Source organism: Condylostylus longicornis, unplaced genomic scaffold (genome assembly GCF_029603195.1).
Source record: "Condylostylus longicornis isolate FDR11 unplaced genomic scaffold, ASM2960319v2 ptg000004l, whole genome shotgun sequence".
Taxonomy (NCBI): Eukaryota; Metazoa; Arthropoda; class Insecta; order Diptera; family Dolichopodidae; genus Condylostylus; species Condylostylus longicornis.
The window spans coordinates 21,465,218-21,485,593 of NW_026577973.1; the positions used below are offsets into that span (position 1 = coordinate 21,465,218).

A 20,376-nucleotide genomic window follows, 5' to 3' on the forward strand; every position below is an offset into this window, starting at 1 on the left:
CCCACCGAAACTCGATATGCAAAAAATGTTGCCATCACATAACCTACGTATTGTATACACAATACGGTCGGTAACAAATTAAATGAACTTTGCATTTTAATTATGTGAAATTTAAATCACAACTCGTCATATTACGGAATAATATTTTTTTATGAAAATATTCTAAAAAGAACATGATTGCATTACAATTGTGTTTTTGTCTTGAAAATTGCTTACGCATCAACGTGGTTATTGTTCGGACAAATTCAAGTTCAAGTATGTTAGTGAAAATTATTTTTTGCTTCTTTTCGTTTTCCGGTTGACGTGATTTTTTACGTACTTTGCTTTTACGATTTCAATCAACACCATGGTTTTCTAATATAGTTATTAATTTGTTTGTACAAAATGTAAAATTACAACTAGAATGAGTTTTCTTTTAACTTTTCTCGAAATTCTTAAGTGTGTAATTAAAATTTTTTATAATTCTGACATCAAAATGAATCACTCAATGATTTTTCTCATGTGTATGTCAGACCAAATAAAAAAAAATCCGATGTGGCCAGCATATAACCGATCGCAATGTGTGTCTTACTGTTCAGCGAAAGTGTTACAAAACATTATGAAAATGTCTTTTAAACAATTTTAAGGAAGTTAGCAAGTATTTAGTTTCTTTATTATTTCTAGCAAAGCTAGAAAAATGCAAATTTGATTCTTAGTAGAATAGCGATTTGTACCATTCGAATTCCCTGAAGATTTCTCCAGGTATTTTGGATAGCAAGTAGAGCTCAAATATTTAAGTTCAACAAGTTTCATCAATTAGTTTTGTAGATTACAGTAAACAATGTAAAAGTCCAGTTCGATTTCCAAGTCCTGCAAAAAACTTACAAGTTAATAATTATTTAACACCCCGAATTTAAATATTAAATTTTAGGGAAATCGGTTGATTATTTCTCTTTATATGCGCAAAAATTTAAAACCAGTCCGCGAAAGATTCAGATCCCGAAGCCAGATAAACCTCAAATGTTGATTATACCGTGACATAGCCAAAAGAAACTCACATATAAAATTTCATCAAATTTGGTTCAACCGAACTTGAAATACACTCAGACCGCAAAAAAAGTTTATTTTTACTTCCTTACTATGTAGAAGTACGTTTCCATCGCAACTTGATATGCAAAATTTGGTATAAAATGAATAAACTCTAAATTAAAAAATTTTTAGTTTGTTATTATTTTTTAGGTTCTTTGGTAGATTCAAGTTACAGAGTCTTAAATGTATTCTGAGTTTGAAGTGTATTCAGTGCGTTATGATTGATCATGTTTCTATGATCAATTACATTGGTGTGTTTGATTATAATTATATAAATTATATGAAATTATCCTAGAAGTTTTCATAGAATGTCACAGTAGGTCAAGTAGTTGCTGTATAATATTGAAAGGTAAATGTTTTATTATAGTGTGGCTATGAGTTATAACGTCGATTACAAAGTGTTTACTTATTCAAATCACGTGAATAAAAACGAAAAAAGTTATAATTATAAAATGTTCAACTTTTTAAATAAAAGTTTTAATTTTTATGTGCGGAGTTTGATTTTTAATTTTGAAACCATAAATACAACTTTTACATGCATATGATATCCATAAATATACTCTAGTTAGACATCCGTGTATTATTTAAGTAGATATTGAAGTACATGCACATACTTACTATTCGCTTTACCTTATAAAATTAATTATAAGTGGTAGATACGTTTTTGCAAAAATTCAAAAATTATATACAAGGATCATATAAATGTATTTAACTCTCACAAAGTAGAAAGTTTTAAAAGGGCCACTTATATCGACAAACTTTATCGATGTAAGTAGCCATTTTTAAAAATTTTACAAAAAACAAAAAAAGTTTTTCTAAAATGTCAACTGTAATATAGTTTTTAAATTAGTTACAAACTTTCATAAAAAATTCCTTTACTTTTAGACACGTAAAGTTACATACATAAATAAAATTTTTAACTAAAATAATTGTATACATATGTATGTAATGGATTTTTCAAGGAATATACATAAATATAGGGAACCATAATCGGTTTAAAAGAATTAGTTAGAGTTTAGTTGGTAATAAAATTTACTAAGAAGTTTCGTGAAGTATGAATAATTATTTTAAAATATACGGAAACAAAATATACAAAGTATGAATGCAACATACTCACATACTTTGATTCCTGATTCAGCACACAACCAGTTTGTATGCATACATATAAGAACATAATAATAAGTTTAGTTTGCAATTTAAATTATATAGGTTTTATGTATATAAAATTTTACAACTTTTAAGAAGATTTCAAAATATATTATTGAGCAGCATAAAAGATGCTCGTATACTCGATGGTATTTCCGAAGCAGGCTGATAAATGAGTCCAATAATAAATAATGGATGACATTTCCTACTTTTGGTTTTCATTTACAACTCGTTCAACGTTACAACTCGTGAAATATGTTAAGAAGAATGAATATAGTGAATTCATTTTATAACAGATTAAACAATTCTTTTCTTTAGGCATCCGTGAAATCAAAGGCCTCTTTAGTTTAGTAACTATTTAAGTGCACAGTCTAAACTTTCAAGAATATTTTTACACAATCTTTTCCTCAGTCGTCCACTGGGAATAATTGTACGTCACTCAATAACTAGAGATAAAGGAAATTCTTCAAAAATTTTGACTTATTCTAAAGTCTTGTATAATTTAAGGATTGTAAAGAGTTCGCTTATGATTTAAAAATTGATTATTAATCCAATCATTCATTTATGGGAAGAAAACATATAATATGCGTTATGTTTCTATATCATTTAAAAACACTAGCTCTAAAACAAACAAGTCAAACAAGCTAAAACTTATTGTCTTACCTTAATAATGTACTAGTATATAAGATAGATTTTGAATTAGACTATATACAGTTAAATTAACTTACATACTTACATATGTACACAAAAACCTAATTTATATTATTTAAAAGGAGCAATAACTAAAAACTATTCTGCTTTCCTACGTCTTCAAAAACTTTTTGTTCTTTTAGAGCTAAAATAAGATTAAAAAAAATTATTTACTCCACATTATACAAGTACAATTATTTTTAATTACAAAAGTCCATTATTAAAGGAAAATTTTAGCGGAAAATTATTATGTTGTTAACTGCCTACAAAAATTTTCCCAAAGCCATAACTTTTATAAAATTTATTGTAGTGGACAACACTAAAATAACTATATTTTACTACTATAATAAAAACAAAATAAAAACACCAGATTAAGTTTTAGTATGTAAAAGAGAAGTTCTATGAAAAGTGGAGTAGAAATTTATTGAATTGATTTAAGCATGTATTAGAAAGTTGTACTTCTATTGAAATTAAACAATAAAGTGACTCTTCCTCGAACTGAAATTTTGATTTTTATATATGTTGCAATAAACTAAATCTTAAAAGCAAAAAATTTATCATAAAAATCGTAGTTTTATAAACAGTAGTAGGAAATTTTTAAGCTTAATGTATGTATATATAGATAATTGCATATTACATTCATACTATTAATATATGTATATATTATTATTATGTCGAAGACCAAATTTTCAAAAATTTATAGGAATTTTTTTTAGATCATGAGCCTAAATAGAGTTAACACATAAAATAGCAAAAAAATGTACACACATAGCTGATATCTTGAAAATTTTTCGAAATATAGTTCGACTTGAAACAAAAATGTCAATATTTTACTGTTTGTTCCACTCTACTATAACATCCAGTAAAGCTCTTTTAGACAACACGTACATGTATGAAAATACAAGTATGAAAGAATAAAAAAATGTTGCGAATATCACGAAATGGGGTTATGCTGCAGTAAACCAGTAAGGAATTGATCAGCGAGCATCAACAACTGAATTTCACAAAAACCTGGAATTCTTGCACCTCAATCTATGCAAAAATATTAAATAGGTTCCCTAACTTTATAATATTGGAAAAATAATAACGTGGAAAATATTGTTATTGAAACTCTGAAAATTTGGTATATTTATTGACACATCGATTGCTGTAGCGCTCTTCGGGTATTTACAAATAATGTAATTATTATTCACAAAAATTAATTGCAGATTCTAATTATTTAGCATTTTCTTCATTCTCCCTTTATTATTTAATAAATTTAAATTTTAAAAAACAAAAATGGCGTATTAGAGAATTTATTAGTGAAATTCATTAAGATCTTAAATTTGTAAATTTTGAAATTTTTAAGGTATCTTCGGTATTTTTAACATAAAAATCTTGCATAAATATTAATCCACTACAATCAAACTAGAACGTTACATCTAATTCATTATAACATATTTACCAACATAAACAGATATGGTTAAGATGATTTTTTAAATACATATGCAAAAATATATCAAATAATTGCATATATTTGAGATGAAATAAAAAAATTTTGAAAGAGGCATTAAAATAAAGGTCGAATTCAAGAGTTAATTGTTGGAGATAAGATAAACAATTATATATTTTTTTTTTTGGGATAAGAAGCACTAAAATACTTTTATCACTATAATATTTTACAGACTTTCACTATACATCCTTTATACATTTTAGAAATTTTCAAACTAGAGAATAAGGCATTTGAGCTAAAATTTACTGAAGCGCAAACTTAACGCGAACGGAATTTCACAAAATATTTTATTTTCGTATAAATTGCAAAAACAGATAATGCATCGCATAGTTGAAACTATTTGTTATTTATAGAAAAAATTTTTGTATATTATAGGAATCTCAATTCAAATTTTCACAAACTTTGATTTCGTGAACTTTGGTTATTATAGAAATAATTATTATATTAAAAAAATGATATATTAGTAAGATTTGGGTATCCGAATACATTTACTGAAATATCAATTCAAATAGTTGAAGTATGCATTTATGATCATAAATAACGCTTAACCCTTATTTGGTCAATTTTCATTATCATTCCAAGTAAAATTCGTATACTTCAATTTTCATCTGGTTATATTAACTTTTGCTCTTACATTTAATTTAAATGTTTATTACAAATTTCATTATATTGTCATCCCTAATTTAAACGATTTGAATAAGGACTGCTTCTTGAAAAAATCATGAAAAACAAAAAACACTTTTACAAAATATAACTATAAGTTGAAAAATCAACAAAATCGATCAAATGAAAGTCAAAGAAAAGAGCGTATAATGGAAAGTTGATGATAAACTTATTATTGATAAATAAAACGCGGTAAGAATTAAAATTAGCACAGAAAATTGGATATCCTTTAAATTGTATGCTAAAGACTCGAAGAAATAAATAAATAAACCAAAATTAAATGAAGATGCTGAAAATTTAACTTCCTTCAAAAGAACTTGAAAGAGAATTAAACATTCCAATCAAAATATTATTAAACAATGATTTTTGTTCATTGTCAGAATGGCAATTATTAACTGTTAGTAGTTTTTTAATGAATTATTTAATTATTTAATTAGAAGAAGATTTGAGGACGTTGAAAATGAGGTGATACTACATCTAGTATCAGTTAGTGTCTTGTGTCATAGAAGAAATTTACGAAATCCTTCAAATTCTTTGAACTCGAAATAGGATACTCCTCGGTAGTAGGAGTATAAGTCAATTTTTTGCAAAAACCTGATAAGTACACCAATGTAATCTAGAGCTCAAAATACATCTTCTATCAAAAATTCATAGCGCTACGACACTTACAAACCTTTGAAACAAATGCATTTAAATATATTGTTCAAAGCAAAAGTGAACAGTTTTATTAAGTTTTTTTGCTCTAGTGAAAAGTTGATATTTTTGACTTATACTCCTACTACCGCCCATCAAAGAATTTATCAGACAAAGTTTAATATAATAAAATTACATTCGCAGACTTAAAAATTTGTTCTAATAATGATTGATTGTTTCTCAAGGGCTACTAGTTTTTTGAGTTTTTTAGCCCAATTATTATAAGGTCCTAAACTATTTAAAATAACATTTTTAGACACTATTCATAAAAAATTAATCTCTTTTATTAATATTCTCGAAAAATTTGTTTGTCTGGAATCTGGATTTTAGGTTCTCATCACTTATAATATGTCAGTTTCGATTAATTGAATTTGCCTTAAAGCCACAAAATTTTTATTAAAATTGATTTTAATTTTTAATCTCAAATTGTATAATGCTTAAATAATATTAAAGCTATTGTATTTGATTACAATTGTATACAAAACATTATAAATTTAATCACATTTACATATATGTAGTTATTCTAGTTTAAAAGTTAATCCGATCCAAAAGTAGATTAAAAAAATTCTTAATAACTTTATGTTTTATTAGCATATTACGAAATCATGTACACATGTACACGGATTACAATTATACATATGTAATTATGTACAAATGATAATTCATCAACAAAACAAGAGACATACGCATTTATTGTATGTACATATGTATATAAAATAAATTAAAAATTATTAATATTCATTAAAATTAATTAGTTTTTAATAATAATAGCAATAACCGAAACTTAAAGCTCATAAATACACCATTATATGCCCGTTCTGTATCTATATATTTACATAGGTAGAAAATGAGATTTAAGTAGAAATAAAAATATTTTATGAAACCAAAAATAAAAAATTTGTTTCATACCTAATTTTGTTTTGTACGTCCAACATATCTATATGAGAACTATAAAACAATTGAACTTTAATCAAAAATAAAAACAGGATAGTAAAGTAAGTAAGGGTGTTCCAAAGCTTAGTAATAATACGTATAGAAAAAATTATATTGTAATATTCAATTTTGTGTCCTTAATCCTTATTATGTTGTTGAGTTAAATTTTAGCCATTCTGCAATCCTAATACATACATGGTATATATTAAAAATAATTTAGTAATTGCACTTTGAATAATTGAACAATGATTTTATTACCAATTTTATTTGCTCGCCATTATTATAGTAATTTAACTACGAGTATATATAAAATCTCTTCAAACCAATAAAGTTTATTTTTGAAACTAATTTTGAATATTAATATTCCAATTAATTTGCAATTTCAAATGTAAAATTTTTCAAATTCTATACTTGTATAACAAATTGTTTCTTATGCCCTGTCAAGGGTAGATAATTCAAAAAGTTTTGATTATTTTGACTTTGATTTTTACCGACCGTATTGTATATAAAATAGGTAGGTTATGTGATGGCAACAAATTTTGCATATCGAGTTTTCGGTGGGAATGCACTTCTCCATAGTAGGGAAGTGTAAGTAAACTATTTTTAGCAACCTGTCGGTCTGTCGGTCTGTGTGTGCACGCGCGTATCTAAAGTTCGGCTGGACCGATTTTAATGAAATTTTATATGTAAGTTTATCAGGGCTCGAAAACTGATTTGCGGGCCGATTTTACATTTTTCAACATTCCATTATTCCATTAATTTCCATTAACAAGAAATTCCATTCATTTGAAATATCAAATTTCTAATTAATGGAATTTCTTTAAATTTGATATTTGAGTTCTGGTTGTTTCCGGAAATAACTGGCGAGCATTTCAGCGAATTCGGGTAGCACAAAGCGAAACTCTACTAAGAGCCAAATTTACATTTTTCTAGGTATGTTAACTATAAGCTTACTAATGTCCTAAAAATTGGAAAAAAGTATTTAACAGTCATTTTTATAATATTCCGTAACAGTTTCACTTAACTAGACAATACACAATGCGGTCGGTTACGTGCTGACCACATCAGATTTTTTTTTTATACAGTTGGGATTATTATGAGCATATTATATATGCTGTAACTACAAAAGCTAGTCATAGGTAATTGAATAAGTAATTGAAATTGATTGTTTAACATTTACATTGATACGAGTATAAAATTACTAGCGATTTCCATCATATTTCAATTAGCTTGAATATACAAACGTGTGCACGTAATGTATTTTTATAAATTTGAACTTATCTTTATTCATACACATATTACATATTATGTATTACATAATAATGCGTATTTTTCTATTCTATGGCACTAGTATTCATGTACATATATGAATTTCTCTATGAATTTTGTATAACAAACTCATTAAATTGCCTATTACAAAGTCAGATAAAATTGAAGCTAGAAAATTATCTAAATAAATTTTAAATTGGGTTCAGATTTGTTTTTCTTATAATTTCTTCTTTGTATACCGTTATATTATGAAATGAATGTTATAAATGAAAATTGCAAACAATGGCAAAAAAAATTCTTAAAGAAAAAAACCCTTATAATTGAGTCAAAGAGAAAAGAGAAAAGGAGAAAGAAAAAAGTGATTAGTTATGTAACAAAAGGACTTTACGACAATAAAAAGAGAGAGAACCGTTTCTTAATTTTAACCAAAATGAAATAGTGACATGGGAATTTAAAGTTTATTTATGTAGCAATATGCTGAGTCATGATAGAAAATCACAATTAACTTGAGGAATCCTTTATTCTTTTAATGTTTTTGTATATAGAATCGAAGACTGTGATAGTATTTTTGTAACTTATTGGTTGACATCAACATTTTATCATATACTCACTTACATATTTTTTGTAGTCTTCAAGTGAAAAATGGAGTAATTTCAATATTATCACGTGAATTTAAAGTAAAAAATTCTAAATTATTTCGTAGAAACAAATGAGTTAAAAAACTAGTTAATTTCTTTAGTTAAATATACCATAGCTTTAGTTAATTATACATTAGCTTCACTGCACAAGTTATAAAGCTTTAAAGCAATTCTGATAGTGGCCAAGAATAATTAATCAATTTAATTTAAAAATTAAATTTAGCAAACACTAATCGCACTTCAACAAATGTGCCTTAAATTTTGTATATTTCCTTTTCTTCTATTATAAGATTATAATTCTTCTATTCTACATTATAAAAGAATTACGAAGATTGGCATGCTTATTTTCCCGTATAATTTGACGTACATTGATTTACTCTTTACACGAATATACAATATGGAAATTTTCCCGCATGTACGCATAGATAATACGAAATATATATGTATGCATAAGATGTATGTATATGTTTATTAAGTGATATTTGAGTCATAGAACATTATTTTAAAAGTTAAATTTTAGAGAAAATAAATATTTGTTTTGAGAATAAAATTAAAATAAAATTTTCTTTAAAAATCATTGAGATTATTTTCATCCACTTTGTGGTTAAAAAAAAAAACTTAAGTTAACTTACGACAGATATTGTCAAAAATTTTATCTGCAAAATATTAACTAAATCTCGATATATAACAGATTATTTCATAAAATGGGACGACATATCGAAGTTAAGTTTTAAATTTACAAGCATTTTTATATGCAAAGAAATTTGTGTTGGAATTTTTAACTTTGCTTTAACCCTGTTGTAGTATTAAATAGATTTGTTGAATAATTCGAACGATTTCTCAAATAAATCTAACATAAGATCATTAGTTTTTTTCCCTGAATTTTCAAATGCAATTCAGCGAGGAAATAATAATCCTTTAAATTTTTATAGAAAAAACTTTACAGTATAGAAAATTATTTAATTTTAATTTTGAATTTTTTAAAAACTTCAAAATTATTTTACAGGGATCTAGTATGTTTTTAATACGTTTTGAAAACATTTTAATATTTTAAGTTTAAACATATGTATGTATGTAAGTATATGCACATATATACATAATTAGAATTGTGTACAAAAAATGTACATATGTATATATAAAAACAGTTTGGTTAAACAATATAATTTGCAAAAAAATCTCGTTATATTCACAAAAATTTGATGCTGAATTGAATTTTTTATAAAAATAGAAAATTGTACAGGATTTAAATATGTATGTTTGTATGTTATGTATATGCGTATAAAAAAAAAATTAATTAAAAAATTGTGTTGAATTTTAAAAACAATAATTTTTTCAAGTTTTCCCAAATTGCAGCTATTTAATATAAGCCCAAAATGCATCAGAATTAATTCATTTTCACTGATGTAATGGAAACTTACTCTTTAATTTTATATAAAAATAAATTTAGAATTAAAAGTTAAAAAGAAATTATTTGAAAAACTTTATCTGATGTCCTATAATTTCGGGTTAACAATATTTTCAAAAAAATTTAAATACATACATACATACATGTATATCTAATATTTTTCCAAAGTGTCGAGAATATAAAAGCCATTAAACTTTTGAAGAATACTAGAGATGAATTTTACATTCTCGATCATAGCTCTTTAACGAAATTTTATGTTTCAGCCCAAAAATTTAACTAAAAAATTATTAAAGAGAGTCTGATTCAACAATTGAACCTATAATTATCATCTAAATTTTCAAATTATTTCAAAATTTTTAAAATGTAGGGTTCAATATGCTGACGCATCAAATTTTTGCAAATTTTAAAATACATACACAACATTCATCTGCACACAGCCTTTTAGCATTTATGAACAATAAGCATACTAATAACAAATACGTAGTCGCATACCAATTATATGTATATACATATATATATACATACATAATATGCACATGAAATTGACATAAATGCCATAGCATATTTATCTTTGTATATTTATATTTATATTGTGTATCTCACATAGTAAATGTATTTTAATATTAATGTTTGTATATTGGTTACCTTAAATTTATATAGCATTATTGCTATAACGTATGTTATAAATTATATAATAACATATTTAAAGTGTATTTAACATATTGAATAGTAAATCACTCATTTTTTAAATAAAATTTACATGTCATAATAACAATTATGTTTAATAAAATTATGTTGTCAAAATGTCAAATATTGTAAAACTTTTGAAATTATGTCAGTATTACTTATTAATAACATTTAAGTTTAGGTCATAATTTTTATAAAATTCAATTGAAAATCTAATTGATTTTAACTTAAATTTCATAAAATATGTACCTACAGATTTACAGCCAGAAATTTAATTGGCATCCTATTTCATAAACAAAAATTTTTCATAAATTGATTTTTAAAATAGAATCAAACTCTATGTAGTCTATATAGAATACCGACTGCATATTATTAATTCATAAGATCGACTCAAATGCACAATACACAGTTTGTTTGAAAATTCCTATTTGATAAATCTAAAGAGGGTTTGTGGAGCTGCATACATACAAAATGACAGATTTTGTGAGGTTAAATAATATAAAAGCCTATTTTGTTATACGATATACCCAAACTTCATATTTAGTACTAAATCTTATGAAAATATACATAATTCTACGCACTCTTTTTATTTTGTGATTTTGCAAATAAAATTTTTTTATTTTATTTTGCAAATAAAATAAAAACAAAAGAGAAAATACGAACACGTTTTAGCGACGAAAATTTTCAAATATAAATTAAAAAACAATTATTGCTCTAGTAGTTTTTAACCCTGAAAGAAATTGGAATTAGTTCACTGTACGTAAAATTCACGTACGAAAAATTTCAAAGCTTAAAATTTAGATATAAAAACTGACACAATTATCAATTTGGTATCAGTAAAATCTTACCGTAATATGAGTTACAATGAAACTAATTAAAGTAATATTGTTTGTACAGCTATTGCTGTTAACTTTTGATTTGACTTGCAGTAATCCAGGTCTATTAAAGAAACGTAATGGAGGTGAAGGTGGCCCATTACGTAAAAATAAAAAAGGTTCACCAAAAAGAGGTGGACAAATATCAGCTTTAATATCAACTATAGGTATTTCATTTAAGTGTAGCCAAAAAATGTAATTTAACAAATTTTTAATTCTACAGGAACTTTACTACCAAGACCATTACCGAAGCCGAAAAAATCCTCTCCTACTCCATCACCATGTTCACCACCACCAACAACTCCATCATGTCCATCACCACCATCTCCTACACCAACATGTCCATCACCTAGTCCACCACCTTGTCCACCAGTTCCAGTTCCACCCACTACACCGCCATGTCCGCCAGTTCCAGTTCCATCCACACCACCGTCATGTCCGCCAGTTCCAGTTCCACCCACAACACCGCCATGTCCACCAGTTCCCGTTCCATCCACACCACCGTCATGTCCGCCAGTTCCAGTTACACCCACACCGCCTTCATGTCCGCCAGTTCCAGTACCTACACCATGTCCAGAGCCTCCTGCACTTACACCATGCCCAGAACCTACGCCACCAGTATCATGTCCAGAACCAGTGCCGTGTCCAGTATGTCCACCAGCTGGAACACCACCAGATACACCTCCAACAGGTACAACACCACCAGCCACACCTCCACCAGACACACCTCCACCAGATACACCTCCACCAAATGTAACACCACCAGTTACGCCTCCACCAGATACTCCACCCCCAAGCTAAGCAATCAGCGCAATGTAAAAGATCAATTAAAAAAAAAGCGTTTTGAAGATCATCATTTTCTTATCCCACTCATTGTTTTACGTTATCTTTATACATAATTGTTCTCTTTATAAATTTTACTGCTCATTTTATTGGCTTATTTGGTGAAACATCATTATGTTGTAAATTCTATTTATAAAAGTGAATATGTTGAATAACTTCTAATGGTAAATTAATATTTATTAGTTTGTTAATATTTATGTAGTTTTCTATCTTTACAATTATATATAATTTAAATATAATATTTATGTAATAAACAAACTTTTATTAATGTTCAAAGGGTCAAATTTTTCGTTCTTTACATATTGTATATAACTAGTTTCCACGGCGTTGCCACAACTTCGGTTTCTCATATTTTGTCGAGAAAAATGTCGAGAAGTCGTATATGTGTCTTATTTGTGCATCCACCATCGTCTAACTATAATATACTAAAATTACTTAGAAGCTTCAATTCGTGCACTTATAATTGTGTTTCATATTAGTAAAGTACAAAAGACACACTTTGCATTTTGTTTCAAAAATTTTCAATATATTATTTGTATTAAATTTATCTACTTAAAATGTTTATAACATGCAAGTCTTACCTATTTATTTTTTATTATTATTTAGTCATCAAGTGAAGTTGGAGAACTAAGTGATCTAGAGTTTTTTATACATTCGAATACATCGACGGCCAATCAAACAGCTCTAACCCAATGCCTTATTCGCCAATTTGAAGAGCTATCACTTTATGAAAATGATACTTATTGTCCAACAAATTTTGATTCAGTATTATGCTGGCCTAGAACTCCTCGGGGAACGATAGCATCATTACCGTGTATGGAAGAATTAGTGGGCTTGCGTTACGATACATCACGTAAGTGAATTTTTTTTAAATTAATAAAAAGTATTGGGCTTCTTTTTAGGATTCTGCGAAAAAGTTTTGTGAAGATTTTTCAAATCTTTTACTATGGCATTAAAAATGATCATACAAAAGGAAACTTTCATTCAAATGTATGTTGAGGACTAAAATTTTAAAACTTAACAATTCACCGCTAAAAGTTTTTTTTATAACAGATATAGTTTTTAATGTATTTTTAGATGATCGACCACAAAACCTCTTTTTCCTGCAATCGTCTACATCTGAATCTATTCTTTTTAAAAAAACTTATGTTCGATCTAACCAAATTTCTTTTTTTTTAGAGAATGCGACAAGGTATTGTCATATTAATGGAACATGGAATTCTAGAACAGATTATGAAGCCTGCGATTACATTAGTTTGAATACGCCTCCAGAATCTGAATTTGGAATAGCGGAATTAACAAGTATCACATATTCAATAGGCTATTCTTTAAGTCTTATATCACTATCATTGGCGTTAATAGTTTTTACCTATTTTAAGTAAGTTAATATAACTTTAATTTTAAAATGAATTTTTAATAATTAAAATTTAAATTCATTAGCTTTACTTTTTATATTATAGAGAGCTAAGATGTTTACGTAACACGATACATGCGAATTTATTTTTTACACATATTATGTCCGCTTTAATGTGGATTTTAACGCTTTCTGTACATGTAAGTATATAATAATTGGCGTAGATTAGATAGAAACAAAAAATCAGCAAATTTTTTTACCTATGTATATGTGTATGTAATCGAAATTCAGTCAACATAAAATTGTACCAAATGCAAATATTTTTTTTAATTTTATGACGTTAAGTATTTTTGCTGACTATTATTTTTCTAATTGTAGTTTTTAAAAGTTTTTGTAATATGCGTTCGCTCTGTTTTTTTGGAAAGAGAAAAATTTTACACTCATAGATTTTTTTTTGTAGACTTCTTCACTGCACGAATCAGACAAAACAAAGACTTTTTACAAAAAGAAACAGCACATTAGCTTTGATTTTTTTCTGATTTTATTTATTTATTTTTTTTTATTGTATTTAAGATACTTCATATCCTGTTGTGCTCATACTTAATTTTATTGATGTTACTTATACAATTTTTGCTTTTCAAATAAATTGATTTAAACATGCACACAAAAATTGTAACCTGTAAAAGCTATATTCCCAATTGAATCGTAAAAAATGGAGACTTCTTTCGTATTCTGTTGAATACAATTTTAAAAACAAAGTACATAATTCAAAAACGGCTGAAAGTGCATAGCATTTTATTTTTGCACGCTGATGAGCAATACTTTTAGTCAGAAATTCATTAAATAAAGCTCATTTTAATTGTCGCTGAAATTCAATCTAATTTTAAACTTAAAATTCTACAAGTTATTCAAAAATAATTTAAAACTTAGTTTAGGTGACTATCAAAATTAACAAAAATTCATACAGCTATATATAAGCTTTACATATTATACAAAATTTCTAGTGAAAATTAAATTTAATACCCTGTTTTTTCAGATTTCGGTGCAAATTGGTGTAGCAGGTTGTATAGTGTTAGTATTCTTATTAAATTTTTTTACGGTAACAAACTTTTTCTGGATGATGGTTGAAGGTGAGTTAAATTTTTTTTTCTTCAATCTAAATTAGAATTATTTTAAATTAACCCCTATGTAAATGTAAGTGAATGTAAGTAAACGCTCAGGTGCGAATCAAATTTTGATTAACTTTTGTTAATGTCCTTTCGTTTGCTTTTGTATACATTTGTAGGAATGCACCATAAATCTTGAGTGTTTTTTCAATACTTTTCAAGCAAATTCAGATACTTAAACTAAAATTTTAAAATGGGGATTTTTTTAGGTAGTTTCCCAATAGATTTTTTCTTTTTCTTATTTTCTCTCTCTCTTGAGAGAGAGCATTTTTATAAGAAAATTGTTGATATTTTTAACATTTCGTTTTTTTGTTGTTTTAAACTGAAATAAAAGTTTAACATTCTACATATGTAATAGTTAATTTTTTTCGTCTTTACTCACTTTGATTTAAGATTTTACTATCATGCACTAGCCCTATACTCCTCCTGGGAGTGAAGAAGGAAAAAAAAAAATATGGAAAGGCTATTGCTTAAATAGCGCTTTCTAATTACTATATGCGGTGAGCAATTTGTTGCGTGTTTTGCAAAATACCTATGTCAATTGCTTACCAAAATCGTGTTAATTAACACTTTTCACCAATTTTTTTAAGGGGCTCGTGCAATCTCTGATCTTATATCTGAATATGTGAAAAAAAGTGAACGTCATATGCAAGTAAAGTGAACGTTGCTTTAGTAGGTGGCCTATTTTATTGAAATTTTATTTTAAAAGCAAATGGCAACGATTTCTTCATCAATTCTGATACAAGTTGAATAAAAGTTTTATGTTTCTTCTTCTAAATATAAAAAGCTTCAATCACCCAATAAAACAGTATAAAGTAAATAATTTTATTTTCTGTTTATCCTAGTTCGAGATTAAAGTAAATGAATCGCTTGCTTAAGAAAACTATCTTATTTTATGCTTTAGAAATTTGAAATATTCTGTTGTTCCTTCTTGGAACAAGAAAAAAATTATTATAAATTGGAAAATTTTTATAAAAAACCTCCTCTTATACGTTGTTCTCCATTTGAAGTTTAAAGTTTTTAATAATTCTGGTCGCTTTAAAATTTAGATTTTAAATTTTTAAACTTTGTTAATTATTACAAAAACATTCTGCTTTTTTTATAATCGATATTAATGCACTTTAAATTTTTTTCTTATCTCATTTTTATTCCACTTATAAAGGACTCTACTTATACATTTTAGTTGTAAAGACATTTTCTGGTGATAACATTCGCTTTAACATTTATGCTCTAATAGGTTGGGGTAAGTATTCTAACAAAACGTTAAATAGAAAATTATATACACTTCCTCATTACATTGTGGTTGAATATAATATTTTTATACATAAAACTTGGGCAATATTTTCTTATATTACAATAACAAAATCATTTTGGGGTCAACCAAACGTTTTTTTAAGAATTTTGCCATTATTTTGCGATAATTTACAGATTAAAAAATTCTCTGTTTTGAATTTTCTATATGTAGTCCAAATTAACAACAATATATTTAACTTTAAAGAAATACCAAATTTCTTTTAGAATTCTTGCAAATAAGTTCAGATTTTTAAGTTTATGAATTTCAAAATTTTAAGTTTACTTTTGAGCAAGATCATTGTAGGATGAAATCTTGCTATTTATTTAATGCATTTATAAATATTTTACCGATTTTCTTTTTTTGGAATATTTAAAAACACACAATTGGTCTGATAAATACATCACAAGTCACTCAGAATGTTACAAATTCGAGTAGTTAAGCAAATGATGAACATAAACAAACCCGTATATTTATCTTAAGTAGGTATTTATCGGAGAAAATAATTGAATATTATATGCATTTTCGTTTATTTTTCAGAAAATTATTGACGCCATTTTCGAAAATCTTGATGAATATAAAATCTATATCCGTCAATTCAGCGAACCAGGAAAATTTTCGGGAAAATGAGTTATCAAATTGTACTTACATTTTCTATAACAAATTCAATTATTTTTTCATCAGTAAAAAAAAAATTGTTCTTTGTATATACAGGGTGATTCAGAAAGGTATACAACAACATATACCATTGGTTAGAGGATCGAAAATGGGTAAAACATTAGTTCCGGACTGGGAGCCAAATCTCAAGGGTTTCCGAGTTCGAAGGATTTTAACAAATTTTCAAGAAATTTTTACTTATCCAATTTTTTTTAAATAACTTCCGTTCTGAAAAAGATGGGGACTTCAAACAAACAGTTTCAGAAAGGCCTAGTAAAGGGCTTAAAATAAACAAGTTGCTTGATTTTATATTTTATGTAACTTCGGAATTTAAAGAATTCAAATAATTTCGTAAGAAATTTTTTAATACCTTGAAATTTTTTCATAGAGTTTTTCCCAGCTGTTTAAACTTTAATTTAAGTTCTCAAACATTAAAAAATATTAAAACCATTTCTATGTCAAGATTTTAAAGACCCTAAAAGGCAAGGATTTTAAGCGTTGTAATTATCAACTGTCATTAATGACAAGAGTCACTCGAAAAAACAGTTGGCATTTTAAGAGCCGTTATTTTGATAAAAAATCTGAATTTTAATTTTTTTATTGAAATGTAACAAATAATAATAAAATTGAAACGAAATTTTATACAAACTTTTTAATTTAAAAACAAAAATTGAATTTAAAAAATTTGAAATTTTTGAAAAGAAAACTAGAATTTTGTATTGGCGAAAAAAAAATCTAGTAATCGAAAATTTTTTTCCGAAACTTTTCTTGGTAAAGAAAATTTATAGGTTTTTAATTTTTGCCTGTTTTCATAAGAAATGGTACCTATATGGTTTGAAATTTTTAAATGCATTTTTCTCAAATTGGGTGCAATTTAAAAATTTGAAAAAAATATTTTCGGAATCCAGACTCCATTTGGCATCTGAAGTTATTAAAATTATCTAACTGGAGCGAATTTTGAAAGACATGCCATATAAATTTTGACATTTATTTTGATAGAAAAAATTTTTTTTAATAGGAAAATTTAATTTTTTACACAAAATGGAGTTTGTAGATGATACTATTGTATTAACATTATAAAGCAAATAAATAATTAATAAATAATTTAATGGGATTTTAAATAAATTTCAAACATATTTCTACAAAAACTAAATTGGTGTACGATTGATGCAACTAAAGAGGTGTCCCAGTAAAGCAATTAATTTGAAATATATGCAATTGAATAGAAATAGATTTTAAAGAAGAAAAACAAATTTTTGCCAAACAAGGTGAATTTCATAGGAGAATTTGGTGTTTGTTTAGAAAAATTTGTAAAATTTTTGGATAAAGGAATATTAAATTAAATTTAATTTTAGTTTTGTCAACATCTGGTTTGATTTTAATTGAATTTGTGGCTAACAATACTTGGTTTTTGTGCTATATCTTCTGTAGCATAAAATTTTTTTTAATGTTTGAGGATTAAAATTAACGTTTAAACATCTGTGAAAAGTTCTATTAAAAAAATTTCTTACGAAATTATCTAGTTAAAAAAAAACTGAAAAAATAAAACATGGGAAAAATTTGATTTTGGCTGAAGTTCGAATGCTTAGTATTCCGAAGATACAGAATCAAGCAACATGTTTAATTTCAAGCCCTTTACTAGGCCTTTCAGAAACTGTTTGTTTGAAGTTCCCATCTTTTTCAGAACGGAAGTTATAATCAAATAAAGTTGGGTCAAACCAATGGTTTTTTCTATGTATATCCACCACACTATTAAAATTATTTTCATTCATAAACGAAACTTTTTCTAGGATTGCGTATATTTAGGATGAACAATTTATGCAGTCTTTGAAACAAAGCAAAAAGTAATATAATGCTCGATTTTAAGGTTTAATTGTGTGAGTTAAGAAAAATAATTACATTTTTTAACGTCATGGAATCTACCGTATGCTTTTTGCGTTTGTAGAAATTTGAAAAAACTTGCGGCTTCAAAAATATAAGGCGTCAAAAATTCAAATTTTAGAAATTTCAAAAAGCGATAATTTGAGAGGGGGTGAAGATGGAAAAAAATTTTCTTCTAACGAAATAAATTATTTATAAGTGTCTAAAAGCTGCTGAAATTTCAGCGTGAAACTAATAAGCACTTTTTTTCAAAAAGTGCTAAAAAACTTGGATAAGTAAAAATTACGTGAGAATTCGTTAAAATCCCTGGAACTCGGAAAGCCTTGAGATCTGGCACCCAATCCGGAGCAAATGTTTTACCAATTTTCGATCCTCTTTTAATAGAGGATCCTCTATCTTTTTATAACAAATTATAATTTAGGCGAAAACTCATGTACATATATTCCCTTTGATTGGGAATAAAATACTTTTATTTTTGATAATATATTTCGTGCGCTATATTCGCACTTTATCAAAGCTGATTTTCTTCTCATTAGCTTTCTTTTCTTAGATTTCTTCTTTAGAAGAAAATAACAGTATAAAACACTGTGGAACCCCATTTTCTATGGTTTTGAAAGTACTATTCTTTAGGTTTCATGCACCTAAAAAAAAATTTATATTTCGAAATAATTACTAACACTTTCATTGAAGAAATTTTTTGATCATATATATAATTTTATGTATATCAAACTGAAGGTATAAATACATGTACATATAATAATTGAAAAGATCAAAATTTTCCATAAGTCTATACAATAAAATGATTCCAATATTAAAAGAGGGACCCTTTTACTTACATATGTACATTGATATTATGAAAAAATAATACAAAGGTTTCAATTTGGTTCGCTTTTAAAAGAAAGTATAGAAACTAAAAGTGGTAATTAACTCAGAATCGAGTAAAATTTAACTTGCAGCATAATTTAAAATCCGATAAAAATTATGTTTCTCTGGGAATTCGTCGAAATCCGATATACATAGATCAGAATATCCGAAATTTTTATTTTATAGTTGAACTCTATACTTTTTCATTTTCTGCTTTTAATAAGAAAATCTTAAACTTACCGGATTTTTGAAATAATAATAATTTTATAATATTCGGTTTAAATTTTTTCAACATGCGATTTCGGCAAATTTTCTACTTGATTTTTACTTTAAAAACTTAAAAAACTTTAAAAATTTAAAAAATGTTTTTTAAAGATATTTCTAAATTAAAAATGTTAAATTTTGAGTTTTAATAAAAATTATCTTCTAACGATTATTTTCATTTGCAAGGCACTATGTGTATGTATTTTGTATATGCTATATCATTGTTACTGAAAGAAACCTTATAAAATTTAATCCAGAGAAAACAACTTCCAAAATATAAATATATTTTTTTTATTATCAAAATATAATCCTTTTACATCACTATGCATATCCTTCTCAAAAGAGACTAACATTTCACATTTTAAAGCTAGTTAAATAATAAATTCCCTCAAACATAAAAAAATAAATTATCATTTCTTCAAAAAGTCAACTATAATTAGTAGGATTTTCATCATTTAGTTAAATTAAAATTTTAAAGTTTTCAAATTATTATGCTT

The 20,376-nt window shown here is 26.1% G+C and overlaps 1 protein-coding gene across 2 annotated transcripts in view; it reads left to right on the forward strand.

Moving 5' to 3' along the window:
- Positions 1-20,376, forward strand: part of LOC129610601 (diuretic hormone receptor-like) — a 101,228-nt gene that overhangs the window by 55,911 nt on the left and 24,941 nt on the right. For both annotated transcript variants that reach the window (XM_055523216.1, XM_055523224.1), the window contains exons 2-6: positions 13,009-13,255; positions 13,582-13,780; positions 13,863-13,956; positions 14,793-14,886; positions 16,085-16,165. In XM_055523216.1, coding sequence (XP_055379191.1) covers positions 13,009-13,255; positions 13,582-13,780; positions 13,863-13,956; positions 14,793-14,886; positions 16,085-16,165 — 715 coding nt within the window. The remainder of the gene's footprint in view (positions 1-13,008; positions 13,256-13,581; positions 13,781-13,862; positions 13,957-14,792; positions 14,887-16,084; positions 16,166-20,376) is intronic.